This window comes from Pocillopora damicornis, chromosome 8, assembly GCF_964200805.1.
Source record: "Pocillopora damicornis chromosome 8, jaPocDami1.2, whole genome shotgun sequence".
Classification (NCBI taxonomy): domain Eukaryota; kingdom Metazoa; phylum Cnidaria; class Anthozoa; order Scleractinia; family Pocilloporidae; genus Pocillopora; species Pocillopora damicornis.
In genome coordinates this window covers 3,639,554-3,661,919 of record NC_142677.1, presented here as the reverse complement: position 1 = coordinate 3,661,919, position 22,366 = coordinate 3,639,554, and the positions used below count along the sequence as shown (strand labels likewise).

The 22,366-nt window shown below is 36.0% G+C and overlaps 5 protein-coding genes across 5 annotated transcripts; 2 read left to right on the top strand and 3 right to left on the bottom strand.

Moving 5' to 3' along the window:
• Positions 1 to 20: 20 nt before the first annotated feature.
• LOC113679135 (glutathione S-transferase kappa 1) lies at positions 21 to 6,015 on the bottom strand. Its single transcript, XM_089214219.1, has 9 exons — positions 5,869 to 6,015; positions 5,159 to 5,240; positions 4,370 to 4,470; positions 3,432 to 3,459; positions 2,911 to 3,011; positions 2,139 to 2,174; positions 1,277 to 1,393; positions 766 to 859; positions 21 to 665 (listed from the first exon to the last, which is right to left on the bottom strand). The coding sequence occupies exons 1-9, from the start codon at positions 5,938 to 5,940 to the stop codon at positions 619 to 621; spliced, it is 678 nt and encodes a 225-aa protein (XP_089070345.1). The 5' UTR covers positions 5,941 to 6,015; the 3' UTR covers positions 21 to 618.
• Positions 5,986 to 9,504, top strand: LOC113679122 (mitochondrial coenzyme A diphosphatase NUDT8). Its single transcript, XM_027196073.2, has 4 exons — positions 5,986 to 6,700; positions 7,183 to 7,315; positions 8,075 to 8,155; positions 8,591 to 9,504. Exons 1-4 carry the CDS (start codon positions 6,327 to 6,329, stop codon positions 8,801 to 8,803), a joined length of 801 nt encoding a protein of 266 aa, XP_027051874.2. The 5' UTR covers positions 5,986 to 6,326; the 3' UTR covers positions 8,804 to 9,504.
• LOC113679123 (cilia- and flagella-associated protein 107) lies at positions 8,959 to 12,949 on the bottom strand. The gene is made up of 4 exons (XM_027196074.2): positions 12,753 to 12,949; positions 11,604 to 11,714; positions 10,679 to 10,859; positions 8,959 to 10,258 (listed from the first exon to the last, which is right to left on the bottom strand). Exons 1-4 carry the CDS (start codon positions 12,855 to 12,857, stop codon positions 9,948 to 9,950), a joined length of 708 nt encoding a protein of 235 aa, XP_027051875.2. The 5' UTR covers positions 12,858 to 12,949; the 3' UTR covers positions 8,959 to 9,947.
• A 43-nt stretch (positions 12,950 to 12,992) lies between these two features.
• LOC113679134 (elongator complex protein 5) lies at positions 12,993 to 18,691 on the top strand. Its single transcript, XM_089214215.1, has 10 exons — positions 12,993 to 13,151; positions 13,253 to 13,313; positions 14,028 to 14,108; positions 14,322 to 14,372; positions 15,032 to 15,144; positions 15,850 to 15,972; positions 16,433 to 16,555; positions 17,591 to 17,652; positions 18,195 to 18,296; positions 18,430 to 18,691. The coding sequence occupies exons 1-10, from the start codon at positions 13,094 to 13,096 to the stop codon at positions 18,637 to 18,639; spliced, it is 984 nt and encodes a 327-aa protein (XP_089070341.1). The 5' UTR covers positions 12,993 to 13,093; the 3' UTR covers positions 18,640 to 18,691.
• Positions 18,692 to 19,489: 798 nt separating this feature from the next.
• LOC113679175 (beta-1,3-galactosyltransferase 5) lies at positions 19,490 to 21,355 on the bottom strand. The gene has a single exon (XM_027196127.2). It carries the CDS (start codon positions 21,087 to 21,089, stop codon positions 20,019 to 20,021), a length of 1,071 nt encoding a protein of 356 aa, XP_027051928.2. The 5' UTR covers positions 21,090 to 21,355; the 3' UTR covers positions 19,490 to 20,018.
• Positions 21,356 to 22,366: the final 1,011 nt, after the last annotated feature.

The window sequence follows — 22,366 nt, the reverse complement described above, 5'->3', positions numbered from 1 at the left end:
ATATATAACAGTCCACTACATTGTGATTAAACACATCTTTCTCACCAGTTTATTTTTAATTCAAAGCGTTTTATTTGGAACTTACGGCTTCTACAACAACCGTAATGTTTGTTTAACTTTTTTACTCCCATAAGTGACTAAAAGAGAATTTCTCCTTACAATATTAATACAATACCAAGTAAACAAGTGATGAGAATAAAGAAAAATAAGAACGAGGGTATTATCATTTGATCCAACACCAAATTCTTAAAACAAACTTTGAAAGAAATGTATTGCAAAAGTAAGGAGACTTTTCATCGAGATATTAGTAAGGAAAGGGTTTAAGTGAGAAATGGGTGACACACAAAATATCTCAAAGGTTTGTTCAATCATATTTGGCTGTTGGATCTATTGGCGGTTCAGAAGCTTCAGAAAGTCTACCATGTGCGAGAACATTTATTCCACAGTGTACATTGCATTATCATTATAGAAAGTTTAAGGTTGTTGTCATTTTCCTGGAAGCTTTAAAACGGTTTTACTTCATCGGGACTTCTTAGATCGTTTTGGTATTCAAGATCAAACAGTGAGTCCAGGTTGCAAAACATTCCCGTTTGGTTCAGTTACAGTTTGAGACTAATGTTAAAGTTTCGAGTTTTGAGACCTCAGTGGACCTTCCCATTCCACTCCTAGAGGAAAAAATGACAAAAATGAAAAAGCTTTAAATATAAAAAAGACGGCCCAGCCAGTCAAATGATTCAAGTTACAATAGTTATATTGTGAACTTACCTAGCAAGTGGGCAATCAGGAGAAATCTGTCAGAGCCAAAAAACGTGTGAGGCTCATCATTGACATGGGCGACAATTAGCGGAGCTCCAAAGGCCTGAAATCAAAATCGACAGTCCCATAGATTTGTCTCCATTTTAGTAGAATTTCTCGGAACAAATTTAAGATAACAAAGCTAACCTATCCTATATCAATCTCACACTCAAGCCTGTGCCAAGGACTCAGTCCATTAACAACTCTACAAGTAAATAACGGGGCTAAGTTTCTAAGAAAAAAAACTACGTCGGTGGATGGCAAAACAAGATAATTCAATTTTGTGAACTAAGTTTATAATGTAAATTAGCCACTGTGAAGAGTTTCTGGAGCTATTCTCTCCGACCAAGGGTTACGCTTCAAATGTCAATTTCAGTAACCCTTCACGGCTGTTAATTTACATTACAACTCATTGGATGAAATCAATTGAAATTATCTTGTTTGTAACCACATAATCCCACCGATTTGTTAACGTACTAACCCCTAAATCAAGAGCCTTCTGTGTGGTCTCCTTCAAAGTATCCTTGATTTCCTGGTCTTTAGTCTTACTAATGAGAGCCTGAGTTTCATCTGCACTTAATCCAACTTTTGAGCACACCTGTTAAAAATGCATCAAGAATCAATTGCCTATTGACTTCTGTTTTCCGTCTAATAAACTGCCTCAGTCATCACATTGGAAGCAAGTCTTCTTGTTAAGTTTCTAAAGAAAGAGTGGTGCTTTGTCTCTGGCAGTTATAGCTTAACCCTTTAACTCTCATGGGTGACCAAGATGGAATTTCTCCTTACAATATCAATACAATATCAACCAAATAAGTGATGAGAATAAAGAAAAATATCAATTTGGGGATAATTTGTTGATCCAATACTAAATTCTCTGAACTAATGTTATAAGAATTGTATGGTTGACAGTAAGGAGAATTACAAATTTGATCTGGGAGTCAAAGAGTTAACAAGATAATTTGGTTTTATCAACTGAGTTGATAATGTTAATTGGCCACTGTAAAGTGTTTCTAAAGCAGTGATATTCTGAGCAATAGCCCTTTATCAGAGCTTTTTGGTTATGTTAGATTCATCCAAAACTCACTATGTGAACTGTGTAGCCTTCTCCTAAAATCTCAGTGAACAACCCTACTGGCCTGGCTGTTTAATGTTCAAATTGGCATAATTTGTTGCACCCTAAGCTTAAATATCATAGATATCTAAAATATCTCAAATGCAATTGAAAATTTCCTTCCAACAAAATAATGAAGTCCACTCTTTGCAGACCCATCTGTGATGGAGTGCCACCTTATTTTTGTGATTGTGAAGATTTGCTACCATCGAAATATGCAGCACATCCTTACCTCCTGTAAACTTTGAGGTTCTACAATGTCTTCATCCTGAAACAAAGAAATAAAAGTTTAAAGAAATATATGTATGGTGGAACTTAAAAATGGCACCTTAGTTACAGAGAAAGCAGTGGTTGTAGAAAGCTTAGCTGGTGACCTTTGTCAGGAAGGAGGGTGTAGTATGACACCTCTTTTTTATGAGGGGTGGAACACTTAATTCTCTATTAAAAAAAATGCTTTTAATGCACATATTAAACAATTGACACACTCAAAATGTATAGCATGTAAAAAAGAAACCAAAAATTAACGAATCAATATAGAAGTGATCCTCACAGTTATGAACACTACTGAACTAGTAGTTGAAAAAGGGCCTGAAAAAAATTCAGGCCCGCACAGGTTTGAACCCATGACCACTGTGATACTGGTGCAGTGCTCTATTAACTGAGCTAACAAGCCAACTGGGAGGTGGTTACTATATGTTGGTTCCAAATAAACCCTCCAAGTGGTGAATAATGACTGTAAATAAATGAAAATCAAACATGCACTGTGGTTGAAGAAACAAATACAGAAGCAATCCTTACAGTTTATTGTGCTGAGGAAAATTGTTAACAATAACTAGTAAAATATGGTAGATCTATCAGTTTATTGACAACTTTTTTGTCTTTTTTTTTGTTTTTGTTTGTGACATTATATTCTTAGCTTAGCAAAATAAAACTGTCATCTGTTCAAGATCAATTGTTTATAGTTATTAATTAATTAGTGGTTTTATTAGTAATTATCAACACACCCTGGACCAAGCTCTCATCCAGAACTCACGACTAAGTTGTTCAAGTTTGTCAGGGTGGTATTTCCACGCTGCTGTCAGAAGTCGCATGGTAGGTAGAGAACCTGTTGGCCATTAAATTGAAAAAGTTTGCTATTGTATATTATATTCTGAAAGGATCTCACAACACAGTTGAATTTTAAATTCATTGAGAAGAAATTCAAAGCTCAACTCGAATTTTTTTAAAATATTTGACATGTTGTCTGTTGTTAGACATGGTTTAAATTTCTTTCAATTTAGCACATTGGAAATACAAGTCAGTGACTACTTGGGTCCTATGGAAAATTCCATTTTAATTTTTCAGTTCTCTGGTTCTGATTATCATTTAGTTAAACCCAGTTTAACTAAACATGTTTCGCTGGTGAGAATGGGGACTTAGTAAAATAGTAACAACTGCTTGAATCAAGCATGATTTTAATTCAAAATAAAACTATATTGATATCCTATATACAAATTCTCCTGAAAGAAACAAATTAAACTGTTACCTTTGGTAAACATCACATTGGCTGGATCCTAAAGAAAACATAATTTAAAAAATTTTTTCAGAGCTGAATTGCAATTTAGCGTGGGAAATCAATCTTTCCCAACACAACATATATTTGTTATTCTTCATTTATTTAACACTTAAACTCTCCAAGTGATCAAAATGTAACCTCTCCCTATTGTGTCCATACATCATCGAGCAAACAGGTAATGAGAATACCCAAACTTATCAGGTAGAAGTTGTTATCTTGATATTACACCAAATTCTTGTAATTAGTTTACAAGGAAATATGTAGCAGCTAAAAGGGAGAATTAACAATCAGATCTTGGGAGTTAAAGGGTTAACTACCAGACTGAAGTCACCAGAGGGTTTGTGTACATTTTTGTGAACAATACTCTGAACCATGGTCCAGTATTTTTCTTAAAAAAAATTAAAGTTTATTTTCAAGACTCAAGATTTTGAGTATAATTGAAGCAAGCAGACTTTCACTTATAGAGAGTGTCCAGATTTGACTATGCTCCCATGGCAGTTAATAAAAAGTTTTGGCAAACCTAAGTATATTCAGCTTCTTTACTGATTTTACATACAGAGCCTTAAAAAAAATAATAATGCAGTTATCATGGTTTGGAAAAACAACTCCACACATCTTTCCATTTCTTAAGACTTGACCTAAAATAATATCAACATTTAAAAATGTTTTCCTTTCTTGAAAACCCTGTCCTTCAATGTATTTTAACCCTTAAACTTCCAGAAGTGATTCAAATTCTCCCTTTAATATCCATACATCTCTTGATCAATATCAAAAGTATTATATTATTGACAAAGAGGGATTTTTAAAAAATTTGGCAAAAGATGCTTCTTTTCTGATCCACACAGTCATTGGATTTCAGTTTCTATACCAACTCATCTAAAAGATAAAATCTTGATATCAACACTCACAGAAGGTGGAATAATAGGGATTCCATAATACTCCTGCATTCTTTGAATATCTTTAATCATGTAAACACCTTTAGCTGGAACCATTGCTGGAGGTCTGTTACCTATGCATTTCATAAATAGGAATATGGGAATATCATCAAGCATAAGTAAGAAAGATTACAGGAAAGAGAGACTGTTGTAAGGTATTTTGCCGATGTTTGCCCTTTGACCCCTTGGAGAGACTAGCATCTAATTTCACCCTATAATATCACCCCTGAATCACACATTAAGAGCATATATAAGAAAAGGGAAAAAAATAATCAGCTCAAGAAGATTTTGATTGGAAGACAAATTCTCCTTTTCAACACCTTAAAAAGTGTATAGGGAACAGTATAGAGAATATGCATACTGATGCTTGGGTATAAGGGATGAAAGAGGAGTCTTTATAATTTACACTGAGGACCCACTGACAGTTTAGTAATTCAGTTTGTCATGGACTGTCACTCTGAAATGCTTATTTTACATTGAAATGCTTGTTTCATAGTTATACCATCGTATGACAGAAAAATTTAGTTCAAATTTAAATACTTACATTATTGCATATAGATCAGAAGCAAAAACTATAAATATATATGATTATATGAAAACTCATATAAGGTGCATTAGTTTCTTAAGTGTAATGTGAATCAATTAATTGTGCCAAAAAAAGACACTATACTTTAAGTATGCACTGTGGTATCTATATTCCCCCATCTGTTGTATACAAAAAAAATCAACAACAAATCAAAAAAAATCTCATTAATCTTATACCTGAGCCTGCCATTATTCCTCCCAGAAAAAAAGGACGGAATTGCAAGTCTAAATTCCATTTGGGTCTATACCGACAAAGGACCTGTCAATAAATGAATACAAAAGTTGTTTTCATAAGTAATTTGTAAAAAGTTTCTTTTCCAGTACCAGTCTATTTTGCATTTTTCTTAAAAGATTTAACGAAATTAATTTAAACTGACACATCATCTCATTCTGAGACAGAAAGCTATGCAAAGGGTTTCCCTCACCATCCCCTCCTTCCCACCCCTGCTTAAATTTTTTGGCTCTTTGTATATCCCCACCCTAGTATCCTGACAAGGATATTCCTCACTTTTGTATTTGTGTAACATTAAGATATCAGAAACCTGATAATATCAGTATCTGAGCAACAGGGCACCTACCCCTCCCCTGGCTAACCCAACAACAGTCAACTGAGAACAATCTAGGGTTAATGTTGGGCTAGGGGAGGGGTGGGTGCACAGTTGTTGGGTTGGGGAGGGGATGGGTGTGCAGTTGCTCAGATACTGACATTGTTCCGATACTTCTAAGCGTCTAACGCGCCCCAGATATCCGTGAGCTAAGAGCGCTCATCAAGCAGTGAAGCTGGTTCTCGCTGTACAAAATCTGCCCGTCCTTGAAAAAGTTTTCTTAACAGTTGAGACGCGAATGCAGTCTATAAAATAAATTCTTACTGAAATTAGGTCACCTACCTCAAACGCGATCCAAGAATATGGTGAAATAACATCGTAAAAAAGCTCTACAGTTCTTTTCGCTAACGTCATGTTTGACTGAAGGCTCTATAGTGCACAGCGGCGTTTTAACAAAAGAAGAATATTCATGTAACTTACATAAATACTTGATTATGAAACGCCAAAATGGCGGCGAAATTTAAATGAACCATGAACAGAAGTCCACGATGAATGCTCGTTTCTGGTCAACTAACGTGTTTATAGAAAAGCTGATTTGTAAAGCTACAACATTCAGGCAGAAAGTTGTATTGTTATGAGGCTAATATAAGGTGGCGCTACTTCGCCAAAGAGATCGTCGTAATTCAGCTATTACTTCGTCGAAAATTTTGCATATCTTTGTGAAATTGTTTGCGTCATTTTTGTAATTTTATTTTTACACGTCGAAACTCTACCTTCAGTTGGAAGGGAAAAACGTCGAAATGAACTCCACGATGACACAAGGCTCAAGAATTTTTCATAAACTACGGTTTTCAAGATGTTACCCAACCTCTGAATTCTCATCAAATATTAGTCGTTCCAGCAGCTCGCCTTTCTTTCCAAGAAGTCACAATTCAAGAACAATAAGAACGTCCAGTTTGACACGAACATGTTCAAATTTCAGTGATGCCTTTTCAGAGGAGAATAAAGACCGCCTTGTCAGGCAGCTTGGAAAAATGAGAACTCCTAAGTCTTTGCTGGCAAGGTGCTCTGAGGAGGCTGCTGTATTTGTCCCTTTCTGTCTTGTGAACTCTGTTCCCTCAGTGCTTTTTACTCTTCGTTCCAGTCAACTGAACAGTCACAAAGGAGAAGTAAGGTTAGTTGCTAATCTCTTGAGGTCACCATCTTATTTATCTGTAAATCATGATAATAATCAATGGTTATTGTGGAGGCAGAGATAGGGCAGTAGTGGAAGGACTGGCCTCTGTCTGATATGGCCTGAGTTAGATCATATGTTTTTGTTGTTGATTGTTGTTTCTCTCTAGGTTCTCTGGTTTTCATCTCACCTCAAAAACCAACACTCCAAATTGCAGTTCCACTTGAAAACAGTCATCAGAGCCATCTTGTAGAACTGCCTCCGCTTAAATCCATTTTTTCCTTCCCTTTCTCCTTCTTTGAGAATGTCCTTGAACCTCATCGCATAATCAAGTTGAGCTGTTCATCCAAGTTTGGTATTAAGCTTAATAAGCAATCTGAGATTTAATATCAGATAATTTAAATTGATCAATGTTTCTTGATTCCTGGCATGGTTTAGGCTGGTATGAATCTTTTGTGTGACTTATTGCCATCATTTCATAGTTTTCCAGGTGGTAAGAGAGATCCTGAAGATAACAGTATTGTAGACACAGCTGTTCGGGAAATGGAAGAGGAATTAGGACTGGAGAGAAGTCATGTTCAAGTCTGGGCACAGATGCCAGCATTTCCAGATCGGGTATCTATTTTTATATGAGTATGAAGATGTGAAAAGTCTGTACATGAACTTATTAGCCCACCCAGGTGGAGCTTATCGCAGTTTCCAAGCAGCATGAAGTGACTAGGAGTAAATACTACTCCCCCATGGATGGGACACTAGTCTATGACAAAATTACCCCCCAGAATTTTATCAGGATTCCCTAACAATTTGCCCATACCCATTCATGCTCATGGGTGGAGGCCGAGACACCATGAAAGTAGAATGTCTTGCCCAAGAATGCAACACAGGCCTGGTCTCAAACTCGGACCTCTCAACTGGAAGTCTATATCACTCACCAGTATACCACTGCACAATTCCCTCAGTTGTAGAAATGATAAATTGTACATCTGTGGGACAGAGATATTAACACTAATATTTAAATTAACCTTTTAACTATCAGGGGTGACCAAGACATAATTTTGTCCTTTACAATTATCAAGAAGACAAGAGACAAGAAAAGATAAAAATATCTATTAGGGGATTATTAATTGATCCAAATAATACTAAATTCTCCAAACTAACATCATAGAAATTGTATGGTGGACTGAGTAAGAAGAATTATTAAGTGAGTGAAAGGGTGTAAGACTCGCTGTCGACTAGGATGCCACGCAAGCATTTGTCAGTTATTTTGTTATAACTGAAAGTTGTTGGTGGAGCAGAAAACCTCGTGGTGAGATGTCCATGTAGTTCTGCAATATTTTCAATCCTTTATGACTGTCATTGTAAACTTTATTTTAGACTGGTAAAAAAGCTGTCACTCCTGTCATTGGTTTTCTCGGAGAAATTGATGTGAATTCACTTAAATTAAACCCAGAGGAGGTAAGGAATCAATAATGAAAATAATAACAATATTTTTTTTTTAAACTTTTCTGATAGTGTGTAAAATTTTATCCTTGGCCAGTGTATTGATCTGGGTAACATAAACACAGTGTCAAAACAATATCAAGAAGAAGAGTGATGAAAATAAACAAAAATATAAAACTAGGGGATTATATTAGTTGATCCAATACTGAATTCTTAGAATAGAATTGTGAGTATTGTATGGCAGACAGTATGGAGAATTAAAATTGATCTTGGGAGTGAAAGGGTTAAATTATCATTAAAAACCGAGATTTCACAACATCGTACTCTTTAAACTTATTTATTAGGAAATTCTAGTGATTGAAATGTGGACAGGCTTGAAAGGAGGAAAAGAATGAAAAGATATCTTAGAACCAAAAGCTTAATTAATTTTATAAATTTTTGCATCTGTAGGTGGAATCTGTCTTCACTCTTTCACTGGCACATGTCTGTAATCCACTCAATCGAGGCTATACCAAGTTTACATCTCAGACTGTCTATCCATTGTTTCTCAATGGACCTTGCAAGATTTGGGGCCTCACTGCTATAGTGCTTGAACAGGTGCTACTGCTTGCTGTTCCAGAGAGTTTTCAAGAACAGTTTTTTAGGCCTGCAAATAAAAAATGACCTACAGCAAGTGTGAAGCAGTATGCAAAGTAGTGGAAGTGAAGAATGCTTAAGTGAATGTAACACAAGGTGGTAAGCTTTTTGATAAAAGAATGCAAAAATTCAATATAAAGGAAAGAATAATTAGTTAAAAAGAAAAGTCAACACTGCCAATATTTTCTGTGTGAACGGTGCTGTTTTATTTTGAAAATATATTACTAAACATTTTTGTCATAAATTGTACAAATCATTGTGTGACCTTTTACAAAAACCAAACAGTAATAGTATATGTGTCTAAGATGAATAATTAGCTCATTTCCACTGAATGGCTCAAATTACAAGCTCAGTAATTTATAACCTGTCAGAGTTACATTAAGGGCCAATATTTTGGTTGTTATAATAAAAAAGACCACATTTCTTTAAGAAGAGATTTTGCAAGTATTTAGTTGCTTTCCAAGTCTGCATAACAGTCAATAAATCATTCAAGTATTGTGATAATCATTGGTAATGATAATGCTAGACAATTTTTTAAGAGTATAATTTCTGTGGCAAAGTCAATATAGAATATTATGTACTTACTTATTTCCAGTCTGCCTATTGTTTGTGTATCCAGAATTACTAATTACAACCTCACTGTGTTGTTTGTATCACCCATAGTCACTGTTACAGTATTATGTGCAGGTGACCATTTCTTAATCAACAGATATAAAATAACTTTTGAATTATCTTTGCTAGGTCCTCATATAAAGCAACTTTTAACCCTTAAACTACCAGAAGTGATCAACATCTAACTTCTCTCTATTGTATCCATACATTATCCAGTAAGCAGGTAATGAGAATTAACCCAAAGTTATCTGCAGGAAGAAGTTGTTTTCTTGATCTAACATTTAATTCTCGTAACTAATTTCAAGGAAATGTGCAGCAGCTAAAGGGGAGAACTGACAACCAGATCGTGGGAGTTAAGGGGTTAACCCAAAAAGGGTCACTTTTAATTAGATAGGCAATCCAAAAAGTATTTTTTTCATGGTATCTATTTATTTACATATAAAAACATGAATAAATAAAGTTGGGAGCAGTTGTTGTGTAAGAAGAAAAAAGTTATCACAGAAAAGTGACATGCACAAAAAAAATTTCCACAATTTTCTTTTTTTTTATGAAAATGGTTTTAAATTGCCAGTATGGTTGATTGTGGAAAGTTTGGAGGAACATTGTGTGGAATGGCAAGAGTTGGAGGAAATTCTGGAGTAGTGCTGAGCTGTTTCCCTCGTAAATGCAGATCTTTGTTGATGTTATGTGGATGGAAGTGACATGAGAGACTTTTTGGTCTTGCATGGTGTTGAAATGTAAATAATTCTTTTGGATGTTGGGTGAATGACATGTTGTAAGTGGACACATTTGTCCCAAGTTTTTCCAAAGCTGCCTCATTCTTCCACTTCTGCTGAAGTTTCTTCAGAAGTCCGTAGTTTGTAGGAGGTCCTAGATAAACATTGAAAAAAAATTGTTATTAACTACCTACCAGTCTAATTCATGGAATGATAACTTGGGGAAGAACCTACACCCAAGTCTCCATAGAAGCTTTCATGGTATTGGGTTTTGAACTTCCCCAGTTTGTTATTCCACTGTCCTTGTCATAGTTGAACAGTCAAGCATACTTTCAGATATAAATCTAAATGACATCAAAAGTACTCTCAAGGAAAGCTCTATTTCATTATTTTGAATCTTATTTTTTTTTTCACAATTAGCAGTAATGTTGCAATCTGATTGGCCAATTTGTTGTTGTTGATAAGAGTACTGACCATGCCACTTGCATCAACATGTCATGCACTGAAAGAATTGAGAATGGGTTGATACAGGAGAAATTCCTCTTTGGTGATGAAGAGTCTACTTAGAACAAACCTTGGGTAGGGTAATCAGATTTCTCTGGTGCCCAGGCCAACTTTTGCCTGTCCCAGCTCCTCAGTGGTGGCAGCCTTGACTCGGTAATCTCACGCTTGTTAAACTGTTGGTCATACCAGGATATTCTGTTGCCCTCATAAGCTTTTTGATGATGGGAAAAAATGAACTCTTTTCCAAGCCCCTGAAATAATCAATAAACTTTAAAGAAAGATACTATTTGATAGAATAACACATTTATTTGTTAATTTACAAACTATTTTTTTTTTTCATCAGGCTTAAACTTTACAAAGGGGGGATATTGAAATTGAAGCTGTGCTGTTAGAAAAAAAATGGATGCTAGGAGGCTCTTGATTTTAAATCTAGGGCTGCCAGTTCTTAGAACTATCATATACAGAAGGTTTTAAAAGTTGTTCAAAGACATGAGTTTGTCACTTGTGGCTTAGCTAGATAGAACTTTGGGTATCTTGTGGATTTATCACAATCTAGGGAGTGATTTATTACTTCTTTCAATCTCAGGGGCAATGGTTCTAGACATTCTCGAGATAAATTTAATAGACTGTCCGACAAGGAGTTAGTCAGAACTAGAAAAATAATTTTCTTCAGGATTGAGGACTTTTTTTAAAATTTAGCTTCAAATTCTTACTAATGGCCAACAAAGAAAGCTATGGCCACCAGTAAGGAGAAGTTGCTTATAGATCCTGAGAGGGAAAGAATAAGTTTAGGGACTTATTATGCAGTTTTCTCTTGGGCGGTTTTATTCACCCTCAACAACCAGAGCCAAGGCTATAATCTTTCAGTCCTTTAACAACAATCATCTTTAGAGGCACTGGAAGTTCCTAGACAGTGCAACAAAAAGATAAAAGTTTGCTTGCAATGTTGATAGAAAACAATTTTGTTGTAATTTATATTTTAACTACTAACTTACATTATGTTGCTGAAGAGCTTTTCGCCTGGTTGTGACATCTGGTAGAAATTTTCCATAATTTTTGAAGTCCACTCTGTGAGTACTACCAAAGTGTGAGTCACCACGTCCAAACTGAAGAAAAAACACAACGATATAATAGCTGTGAAATTTAATTTTAATTAAGTTTTGTCTTTTGGAAGAGAAAATTGGCACTTCTGGGGCCCTGCCAAGAAAACTGTCTCAATTGAATTGTTCCCTTTCTCCCTGTCATTTTCAGTAACTGAGCAAGGGGCAGAGAAGCACTTGTGACTAATCAGTAGAGAATATAGTTCGAAAACTACAGAAAAGTGCCCTACTGATGGTCAAAGAAATTGAAAGTAAAATTTAGAAATATCTGTAGTGGAAGCCTGTCAGAACGAGAAACGTGCAATAAGCATCCCACCAACTGTTTTCAGGAAAGAAACTAATGTTCATTAAAAAGCCATCAAAAAATTCATGCTCAAAACTTACTGCGCAAGTAAATTGTGTGAAATGCTTGAATATATAAATACCAGGAATTATTACCAAATTGCTGTTAAATTTAATAAGCTTCTAAACAAAATATTTTAATCTATTCCTAAATTTCAAACTCTTGTTCATTAAATAAATTCCTTTTCTCCATTTGAGCGACTGCAACCTACTAGCGGGTCAGGAATTCAGTACAAAATATTCACGTAAGTTTAGTGAACAAAAAGAATACAAAACACATCTACAAAAAAAAAATAAAAATTACTCGACTAAGTATTAGTTAATCAAGTAATGTCATAATGATTCATATTTTTGATCTTTGATTCTGGCTCTTTTCCAAAGAAGATGTTTATCATCGCTACAACTGTTCAAGCAAATACGCAATTCAGTTATTGGAATTAAAATTATTTCAACAATGGGCATTTAAGTCAAAATTGTAAAAGTCACGAGTGACTTTTGACAGTTTCTTTCGGAAATTAAATGAGAGAATTCTTTTGGATGTGGCTTATTAAGCATTGAAGAAATAAGGAAAATTGGATCTTAGCAAGCTGATATTACGAAGCTAATTGTTCACAGCTTGTTGGGTTCTATTGTGCCGAGAAATTATTTCACATCCGCATGATGGAATGTTCAACCCTACTAAAAAGATGGAGCGCTACTTACCACTCGACGTTCTTCGTTCCAATTCCCGATCAGTACATCAGTGCTGTACTTCTGCTCTATTCTCCAGCCCGGTAAATTCCATTTCGCATCTGCGTGTTCTTCCATTCTTGTCCTCGAAGTTTTGGAAAAAGCAATTAGAAGTGTAATGGGAACTATTTGTTTCGTTTCAATGAAAATTTGTCGTCATGGACGCACTGTTGCTAGGTTACATTTCCGCTGACCATTTTGTCTACTCTTGCGCTGTCTGGTCCCAGGTATACGCTAACAACGCGGCCAAAATGGCGGATCGCGTGAACACTGTGCTAGAGTACTTTTCATCCTTGTGAAAAAACAGGTGGAAAATGCTTCTCGGAGATATAATAAATGGAAAAGAAAATTCTCATCTTGTTCTCATTCATGGTGAGTTTTCAAGCGCTTGAACTGGTGCAGTTGAAAATTCGACAAAGTTCATCTTACAGATGGACGTCTAACAGTTAAACATTTTTATCATTATTTTCCAGATGATGTGAATCGAAATGGTAAGCCCCTGCTCTGTTGTTTTGTGAAGTCGCTACTGGAGAGGTAATTTTTGCAAATGAGAAAATTGTGAAATGCAAGATGGATCATTCATTGAATTGAACCAATGTTGAAATTGTGCAAAGCGTCTTTTAAGTTCATTAAAAAGAAAGAACAAAACAATTCCAAACCAACGCGCAAGGTTAGCAGGGTAACATGTTCAAAATGCAGCATGGTCTGTATTGGATTGAGAAACATCTCAGGAAAGTATGTATGAAAATGGCAACTAGTTCTAAAAACAACAACATCTTGTACAGTGAACTCAAATGAAAATTTAGTAAGCTTATAAACAAATGGCATTAATTCCTGTCTCATCCCAGCTCTCTCAAGACTCTCTTGACTGAGACACATTCTCCATTTTGAATTTGCAGCTTAATAATTGGCATGGTGCATTTTGACCAATGGGAGTTAAATAAATCAGATCAGAATAGACACAATTTTTTTAAAATTGATGTTCTTTTTTCATCAAACTTGTTTTTTGTTCAGACGCAAGGGTTTATATCTAGTGGAGGGTTAGGGAAATGTAGAGGGAAGGAAGTAAGTCATCATTTATTAAATGGCTATCTATATTTAAGCTGATGTGGTATTTCTTGCATAATAAGGTGGCCTTTGTTATCACAGCTGTCTGGTTAGTTTTAAAGTATTTGGAAAAGTAGTTTCTAGTATTTGTTGAATCCTTGACATAATTTCAGCATTTTGTTTATTTATTTATTTTTCCAGGGCTGACTATGTGCATGTAATACTCTGGGATGTACCACCACAGCAGTTTGTTGATTCATTTGACCCACACTTGAAAGAAAGGTTAACAGACCAGCCATTTTCACATTTTTTTGCTTTCCACTGTGATTCTTGTGATATCTTGGTTGGTAATAGAAAGTTACAAAAGCAATCTTAAATCCTCCTGTAGTCATAATTTTTTTTTTTCAGGCAAGGTTATGTTAAATGTATGATAGCTGTTCCGATTATTAAATATTTAAGCTCAAGATTTTTCCATTGAATTCTCTTCATTCTTAGAATTTATTGCTATGATGGCTTTTCAGATCCTCTTGGCTGGAATCTTACAAGGCAAGACGATCTTTTTTCACTTTGCAGTTGTCAGCCTTTATACTTTTACTTTACGATCATAAGCTGCGAGTTTATTCTTTGTTAGAAGGAGATTTTGGTGCCAGGAATCAAGTTCCTCTGTCAGTTGTGAGAAAAGAAATACATACTAAAACCATCTCAAGGCAACCTATATTTCATTCTTTAACTCCCAATATCTGATTGTCAATTCTCCCTGCTTGCTTCTACAAATTTCCTCTTAGGTTAGTTACAAGAATTTAGTGATGGATCACAACTTCTTATTGATAAGTTTATTTTTTAGTCATTACTTGTTTGTTTGATAATGTATGGATATTGTAAGCAGAAGTTACATGTGAGTGACCAAGACAGAATTTCTCCATGTTATATCTATACAATATCATGCAGACAAGTGATGAGAATTAAGAAAAATATCAATTATGGGTTACTAATTTATCTGATACCAAATTCTCCAAACTAACATAATCAGAATCATTTGGCAGACAGCAAGGAGAATTACTAATGAGATCTTGGGAGTTAAAGGGTTAAAGGGTTTATTGACTGTACATTTTGTTCAATACAATTTTAACTTTGTTATGAAGGCTTTCAGTGTTTTAAGGGAAAATGTGGAGATTTCAAATTGTTGTTACTACTGTGTTTCACAGAACTGATCATCAAGACAGTCATATGACTATTATCCACCAGGACTCTAACATTGCTCAAGTGGTGAAAAGTAACATAGCTCATTGCTGTGCACAAAATACTGCAACAAAGTCTGGTGAGAATTGTTAAAAAAAGGTTGCCCTTATCAATCATGGTGATTATGTGCCTAGGAGAATTTGGTTATCAATCAAGAGTTCTTTAGTTGCGGATCATTTCCATTGTTCTTGTGACCTTCACCCATTATACCTTAAAATCAGTGTACATATTTTCCATATTGTTCTCTATATATTTCCTAAGGTGCTGACAAGGAGAATTTGTTTAACAATCCAGATCTTGTGTAGTTGATGATCATTTACTTTATCCTTGTGACCTTAATGTGGAGGCGCGGTGGTCTCATGGTTAGTGCGCTTGACTCCAGATCGGGTTCGAGCCCTGGCCGGGGTCATTGTGTTGTGTTCTTAGGCAAGACACTTTACTCTGACAGTGCTTCTCTTCACCCAGGTGTACAAATGAGTACCAGCAAATGTACTGAGGGTAACCCTGCGATGGACTAGCATCCCATCCAGGAGGGAGTAGCAATACTCCTGGCTGCTTCATGCTAAGAAAACCGAAGTTAAGCACTGGTCCCATGGGCCACTTGGGCCCGTATAAAGGCTTTACTTTACCTTGCGACCTTAATAATGTGATTCAGGGATGATATTGTGAGGAGAAATTAGATGCTGGTCACTCTAAGGGGTGCAAGTGTTAAGTTGCTTTTACTACTACTGGTTTGTGTTGCTCAATGACTTACACTGCTGTGTCATTGCTACTTATTTTCCAGGTGATGTCGTTAAGGTAGCTGTTGTATTCAATTCATTGAGTAGGCTTTTACTGTGGAAATCTTCGGCAATGGTGTGCACACTACTAAATCAACTGTACTCCAACTCATCACACTCACAGGAAGGTAATCATTCTTTGAAAAATTTTTTAACTATTCTGGGTGGTAAAGGATCGTTGAGGTTCCATCCAGGAGGGAGTAGGAATACTGCAACTGACAGGGAAGAACTGATGGTCTATTGCTGCCTGTAAGACCTCTTGCTGTCATCTGTTTAGCCTGCAAGCAGGCTCTGGTATTTGGGTTTTGCTCTGCAGCTCTTTTTTAGGGCACAGTCGCCTATAACAACATTGGCAGCCACTTATAGAAGAAGTTATTTTAACCCTTTACTCCCTAAGATCAGTATGCATATTCTCTATACCACTCCTTAGACATTTTGGAGGGTTCTGACATGAAGAATTTGTTCAACAATCAAGAGCTTCTTCCGCCCACCAACTCAGACCCACAGCAAAATAAATTTATTTTATTTTAGTTGTTGTAGTGTTGCTCTGGTAAAGATTAGTTTTTTGTTCATAAATTTCCTTGTCAGGCTATCAAGTGGTTCAAGTTGTTGCTTTAGTGCATTCTGATCTTCACGATGACCAGACATTAAATACTATCAATTTCTTGGCTTCATCACTTCTTTGGATTACACTGGACAAGGAAGAGAAAGGTAAAAAAAAATATTTTGATCAAAGAAATAACACTTTTCTCAAACTTTTATTTAACTCTTTAACTCCCAAGATCTGATTGTTAATTCTCCCTTCTAGCTGCTACACATTTCCTTGTTAATTGATTACAAGAATTAGGTGTTCAATCAAGGTAATAAATTGTACCTGATGAGTTTGAGTATTCTCATTACCTGTTTGCTGTATAATGTATGGATATTATAGGGAGAAGTTACATGGTAATCACTTCTGGGAGTTAAAGGGTTAAGGGTAGTAAACAGGTCTAATAAGCTGATCATATCAGAGAAGATCAACAAGCTTTGTACAAAAAAATTTACCCTTTGAATTCTTGATTTCTACATCGAAAAAAATCAAGAAGAAGCACGACAATTCAATCTGCTGTTTCTTGAAGCCTTGTGAGAGAACGGAATAGTTTAGGTTTTCCTCATTTTGCACTCCATCATTTGAGATAAAATTTAATTCATTAAAGGGGAGAAAACATTGCTTTCATGAACTTAGCTTTTTTTCGCTTTTGTAAGTCATCCAAAGAGCTCATTCTCAATGTGATTACTACTTTTTTTCTATCCTACAAAGACCATGCAATGGATGACAGTAATAATAACATCATTATTTGTCACTCCCTTTTAGATTCTTTTTTGATTCAAGATGAGCATTTAATTTCTCCTAACAATATCACCCTTCAATCACACATTAAGGTCTGGAGAATAAAGGCAATGATCATGAGCTAAAGAGGCTCTTGATTGTTAAACTAATTCTCCCTGTCAGCACCTTAGAAGTGTATTGAGAACCATATGGAGATTATGAATTTGGATGTTAGGGTGAAAAGGGTTAAGGCCACAAATTTGAAGGTGAATAATTGACAATTATTGTCATTTTTCATGCCTGGCAATTCATGTAATTTGAGTGTAATTTTTGATTTATGAAAATTTGTCACACTGATATTTCAGACTTAGTAAAATTAATTATATATCCATTCCTCTGCAAAAGATAGATCATTTCACTGGTAAAATGTGTTGCAGATCAGTCAGTGAACTGGTGCAAGGTTCTTCACAAGAGGAAAACTGGAAAAGTGATAAAGAAGGTACGTGTAGAATGTTCTACCTAGAAATGAGTGAAGGACTTTTAAGTTCCTACAGAAACTGTGCAGACGCTAGGGTATTACAAGATAATTAATAAGTTTTATCAATAAACCAAGTTGAGAATGTGAAGTTTCAAGTGTTAGCCCTGTCAGAACTGATTGATTCCCTCTGATGATGGGCTAAGGTATGAAATGTAACCTATTGAATCTCTCTATGGTGGGAAATTCTTATTTTATCATCTCAGTTGTTAAAATCAACTTATCCTGTTCTGCCAAGAGTATTGACTGATTGTAACTGTAAATGTTTCGGCTGATTAATATCAATAGTTTCAATCCCCACCCCCAATGTGGGTAAATATCTTTGTGAATCATGATGCAACAGAACTCAGAAAATCTAACAATAATACTAACAGTTGGTAAAAATTTTATCAACAATGCTTAGATGGATGTTTCCTCCTCATTGACACTACAGCTAGGTTGAAATTTTATTTTTCCTTTTAGTGGGTTGGGAGCATTACTTATTTCAAATCTGGTTGTTGTTGCAGTTTGAAAGCTTTGCCATCAATGATAAACATGTACTGACTGAATACGAGGAAAAGGATTGGAATGGTTCTTCTTCAAAACCTGTCAGTGAATCTGTTAATGAGGTGAGCCTTGTGCAAGTTTATTTTTGAATAACTGAAGAAAATGACATTTTCTTGTAATGTAAGATACAAATAGTGAGTTCAAAGCTAGTTTTCTCTGCTGTTATTTTACCATCAATTGAATGTAATCTTTCAGGTTGATCCAACTAAAAATCTCACATTCAGTCTGACGCTGACAGATAATGAGCGCCAAGCTCGATCTAAACTGAAACTTCCCTACATGCACCACGAAGAGGAGAGAAGCCAGGTCACTGTAAACCCTGTGGGTGAAGGAAAAGTGTTCTACCAACCTGATGAAGCAGATGACTTTGATGAAGATGATCCTGATGAAGACTTAAATATCTGACTTATTTGTGTAAAAATAGAGGAAAAACTATAATGTACAGTTTTATTGAAAATTTTACCTGTTTCAGTTTAGCTTGCAGTGCAGGTGTCTTATCAGGGTGAGTCTATGTTGTCAATAACTTCTATTGCCCCACCCCCTCCCCTCTCCTTCATTTTGACTGTTGCTCACTCCCTTGGTATAAATATCTTTCTCTTCCCAGCCCTCCCTGCTAAAAAAAAATCAAAGATGGCAGTTATCACATTTTGACTTTTCCTGTTGTGCTATTTGTAAGCCACAAATCAGTTCTTCCCTGTAATTTCTTTTTATTTGACTTGATAAAAATCCTTAGGAAATTCCCAGCTTCTCCTTGGATTCCTGCAAAGCATAGTGCACAATAGCACTTCAGCAAAACATTGTTTGTGCCTGAACAGTGTAATTTTTCTCAGGATCAGACAAAAAACTATGTTCTTATTGACTAAGAGGGAGGGCCTGATGGGAAAATATTTTGCAGTAGGTCTGTATGTCATGACGGAGAGCCAAATATATTCCTGCCTGGACCCACCAAACTCAGTCAATATGTATTTTGTATTTTCAATTTTTACCTTTAAAAAAGATTCCACAATAGGAACTCTCTCTGTGTTCCTTTGAGCCTGAACAAGAAACTCACAATTCACCAAAAGAAAACTTGTTTTCTCATTAGGTTTTGTTTTAAATTCTTCGACCAGATTCATGGAAGTGAGGGGAGAAGTGGCTTTTCCCAAACTGGCTTATGACAACCTGTTTGACCCTAAACACATCAGCATACATTATGGTTTCTTTAGGTTGTATATGTCCCTTTACCTCCCCAAATTGAGATAGCATTTCTCTGCACTGTGTCTCATAAGTGACTCTTTATTTTAGCTCTGAGAATTTGATTTCATTTATGGTGCAGTCACTTTTAAGTCTCTGGCAATCCTTGCAATGTGATTGGCTCTCAGCAATGTAACTTATTCACAAATTGTGCTATATCTAGCTCTAAATTGCATCTTTTTCAATCAATTTTTGCATCTTTTTCAACATAACCAATCAGATTCAAGGCTTCTTTAAAGCAACCAATCAAATTGTGGGGAAATGAAACAAAAAAGCCATGTGTGGGAAATTTAACAACTTTTGTCCCTACTAACCCTTTTTTTTTTTACCCCAAAATATGAATGAATTTAATTTCTTACAGTTATTCAACAACTGCAACTTTGTGATTGTTAATAGGTGTAAAAGAGTGGTAATTGAAGTTTGTATCTTGCAATTTTGGTCAGAAATCATACTTGTAGTTCCAGACTCAATTTTGTTCCACTCAGTTTCCACTCAGCACAAATGAATGTATGAATGTAATTGAACTAATGAAGAGATAATCAAATACGATCTCATCTTCCTTTTGAAATCCTTGTAGAAAACCTTCTACGACCTAAAAACGGCAGACACGTTAAAATTATTAAAAATAATATAAATAGGAAAAATTTCTCAAGAAACGAAATACAAAGATAGTAGGAGACAGAAGAGGCGTGCTTCACTTCATGAATGTAGTTCAATTGACTTGGAGTAAGTGAGTCACCAATTCCAAGGAGATCTCTCAACTCACATTTACTCATAAACCAGAAGATATACGGTAAGAGACTTTTCTGAAAAAATCTGTCAATTCCCACTGGAGATATTCCCAGCTGATCTGCTAACAATCCTACGTAAGCATCATCAGGTCCAATTCGAGTGACCTGCCTTGATAAGTCGAGCATTTTTGGAAGTAAACTCGCTGACAGGACATACATAGAGCCTTTACAAAACTGTGGATAATAGTTCAAAGAAAGATCGTCTTTAGTCACGTAGTGACGGTGTGATGTATCCCTCACTACAATTCCTCTGTACAGAACACCACCGTAGAGAGAATTTGGATCGCCTCGATTCAGCATCCATTTTATTAACTCGGGAATGTCAACGTAAACATCGCTGTCAGTTTTCAGAATATAGTTACATCTAATTTGTGTCGCCCACTTAAATGACATGAGAAGTTTTGTCGTGATGTTTCGATACTTGTCGATGTAATCAGCTATAAGAAGATCTCCATGCTGTTTGTGTTCCGCCATTAATTTTTCATTCATGTCGCTATTCAACGATTTGCCCATCATGAATACAACCTTCCATTTGTAATTGTTGTTAGTTTTGTCACATTTACCCCAAGTACGACGTATCGTATCTCTTCTTTTCATCTTGTCGTCGGGTGAAGTTGAAACTATCACCAGAACGAATAAGTCTTCGAAGTCGGTAACTCGTGGTTTAATGGAAGGGGACAGGATGGGAAAATTGCTTTGATATTTCCTAAGATCTATTCGGCGATGACTTGGTGGTACGAAGAGGCGTACGAGTAAATATATTAGGGCTGCTATCCCTGCAAAGCACAGTCCAACTCGTATGACCCTCCGAAATCGAACTTTCATCAACATCTCTAGCCTCGATAACACAACCCTCCATTTATTGTTGTTGTTAGTTGAGTTCTAGTGGAAGCCTCGTGCAGGTATCGGCGGCCTTCCCGTGGGGCCGACCCACAGACATGAAGGGAGATTTGTAACAAAAATTGGCCCCAGAGACAGGGGCATTATAGCTTGTGTTGCAGGTGTCTTATTAGGGCAAGTTAACTCTCAGAAGCTCATGATCGTTTGTTCAACCGGCCTTCTCTGATCGAGGGTTAGGGTAAACGGTGCGGGGAGAGGGCGGGAAATGGTTAGAAGAATGCTCATTGTTCCACCCCTCCCCGCTCCTCCTTTTTGACCGTCACCCACCCGCTCGGTATAAATTTCTTTTCTCTCCCCAGCCTTCCGCTGCTGTTAAAAAAAAACATATCTGTAGAGTTTATATCTTTCCCAGTCGCCGGAGAAAAAAGCTCATTTTTATTCTTATTGCTTTTTCGAATTCCTGAAGTGATCCTCAGTTTTTCCAGCTGTTTATCTTCGCGCTTTGACAAGGGTTGGAAGTGGCGCATGCTTGTTCACCAGCTTCTGCAGCTTTTTGTGAAATGTGGAAATAACTTGGAGGGATCCTTAACAGCTGGTGATGACTCCCACGTGAGTTCCGACAATTTCTGTAAAAACATTTGTCGATAGAATTTTGAATAGTCACGAGTTGCTTTTTTCCCGAGGTTTGATGGTTTCAATGGTTGATTGAACAACGAAAAATTAAGAAAAATGATCAGTGTGATCTGATACAATATCCTATTAGGGGAAGTTTGGTGATTTTTTCGTGTGTTTGTTTGGAGCATATTTATTACTTTTTCCTGTAATATTTTAGCCGTTCTCGATTCATCTGAGTTTCTTTTATTGCAATGTTCTAAAAAAAGGTGAAAGCTAACAACTACCAACTTGTACATATTTCATTGTTCTCGCCGCCTTTGTATTCTTGAACATCGGTCCTTTAATGATCTTATTATTAGTGAACATTGTTAGGTAAACATTCCTTGTACCGACCTTTTCTGGTAAATTACTTCTTAAGGAAGTTGCCAGCTGAACTATCGTCCGTAAATTGGTCCTTATCATACGATCATTTTTCACCTTGCCACTTGTTCAAACTTAACACCAACATCGCATCGATAGGAAGGAATTTTATCCCTTTTACTCCTCGGGGTGACTAGCATCTAATTTCTCCTTACAATATCACCAATGAATCACACATTAATGTCATGAGAATCAAGGAAATAATCACCAACTAAAGAAACTCTTGATTGTTA

Excerpts from the sequence above, each read along its gene's own strand:
- LOC113679135 (XM_089214219.1), bottom strand. The coding sequence starts at position 5,940 with ATGACGTTAGCGAAAAGAACTGTAGAGCTTTTTTACGATGTTATTTCA. Across the intron at positions 5,241-5,868 it reads ATTCTTGGATCGCGTTTGAG|GTCCTTTGTCGGTATAGACC; the intron begins GTAGGTGACCTA and ends ATTTATTGACAG. Across the intron at positions 3,460-4,369 it reads TCCCTATTATTCCACCTTCT|GATCCAGCCAATGTGATGTT; the intron begins GTGAGTGTTGAT and ends TGTTTTCTTTAG.
- LOC113679122 (XM_027196073.2), top strand. The coding sequence starts at position 6,327 with ATGAACTCCACGATGACACAAGGCTCAAGAATTTTTCATAAACTACGG. Across the intron at positions 7,316-8,074 it reads TGCCAGCATTTCCAGATCGG|ACTGGTAAAAAAGCTGTCAC; the intron begins GTATCTATTTTT and ends ACTTTATTTTAG. Across the intron at positions 8,156-8,590 it reads TTAAATTAAACCCAGAGGAG|GTGGAATCTGTCTTCACTCT; the intron begins GTAAGGAATCAA and ends TTGCATCTGTAG.
- LOC113679123 (XM_027196074.2), bottom strand. The coding sequence starts at position 12,857 with ATGGAAGAACACGCAGATGCGAAATGGAATTTACCGGGCTGGAGAATA. Across the intron at positions 11,715-12,752 it reads GGAACGAAGAACGTCGAGTG|TTTGGACGTGGTGACTCACA; the intron begins GTAAGTAGCGCT and ends TTTTTTCTTCAG. Across the intron at positions 10,259-10,678 it reads ATCTGATTACCCTACCCAAG|GACCTCCTACAAACTACGGA; the intron begins GTTTGTTCTAAG and ends ATGTTTATCTAG.
- LOC113679134 (XM_089214215.1), top strand. The coding sequence starts at position 13,094 with ATGCTTCTCGGAGATATAATAAATGGAAAAGAAAATTCTCATCTTGTT. Across the intron at positions 15,145-15,849 it reads AAATACTGCAACAAAGTCTG|GTGATGTCGTTAAGGTAGCT; the intron begins GTGAGAATTGTT and ends CTTATTTTCCAG. Across the intron at positions 17,653-18,194 it reads CTGGAAAAGTGATAAAGAAG|TTTGAAAGCTTTGCCATCAA; the intron begins GTACGTGTAGAA and ends TTGTTGTTGCAG.
- LOC113679175 (XM_027196127.2), bottom strand. The coding sequence starts at position 21,089 with ATGTTGATGAAAGTTCGATTTCGGAGGGTCATACGAGTTGGACTGTGC.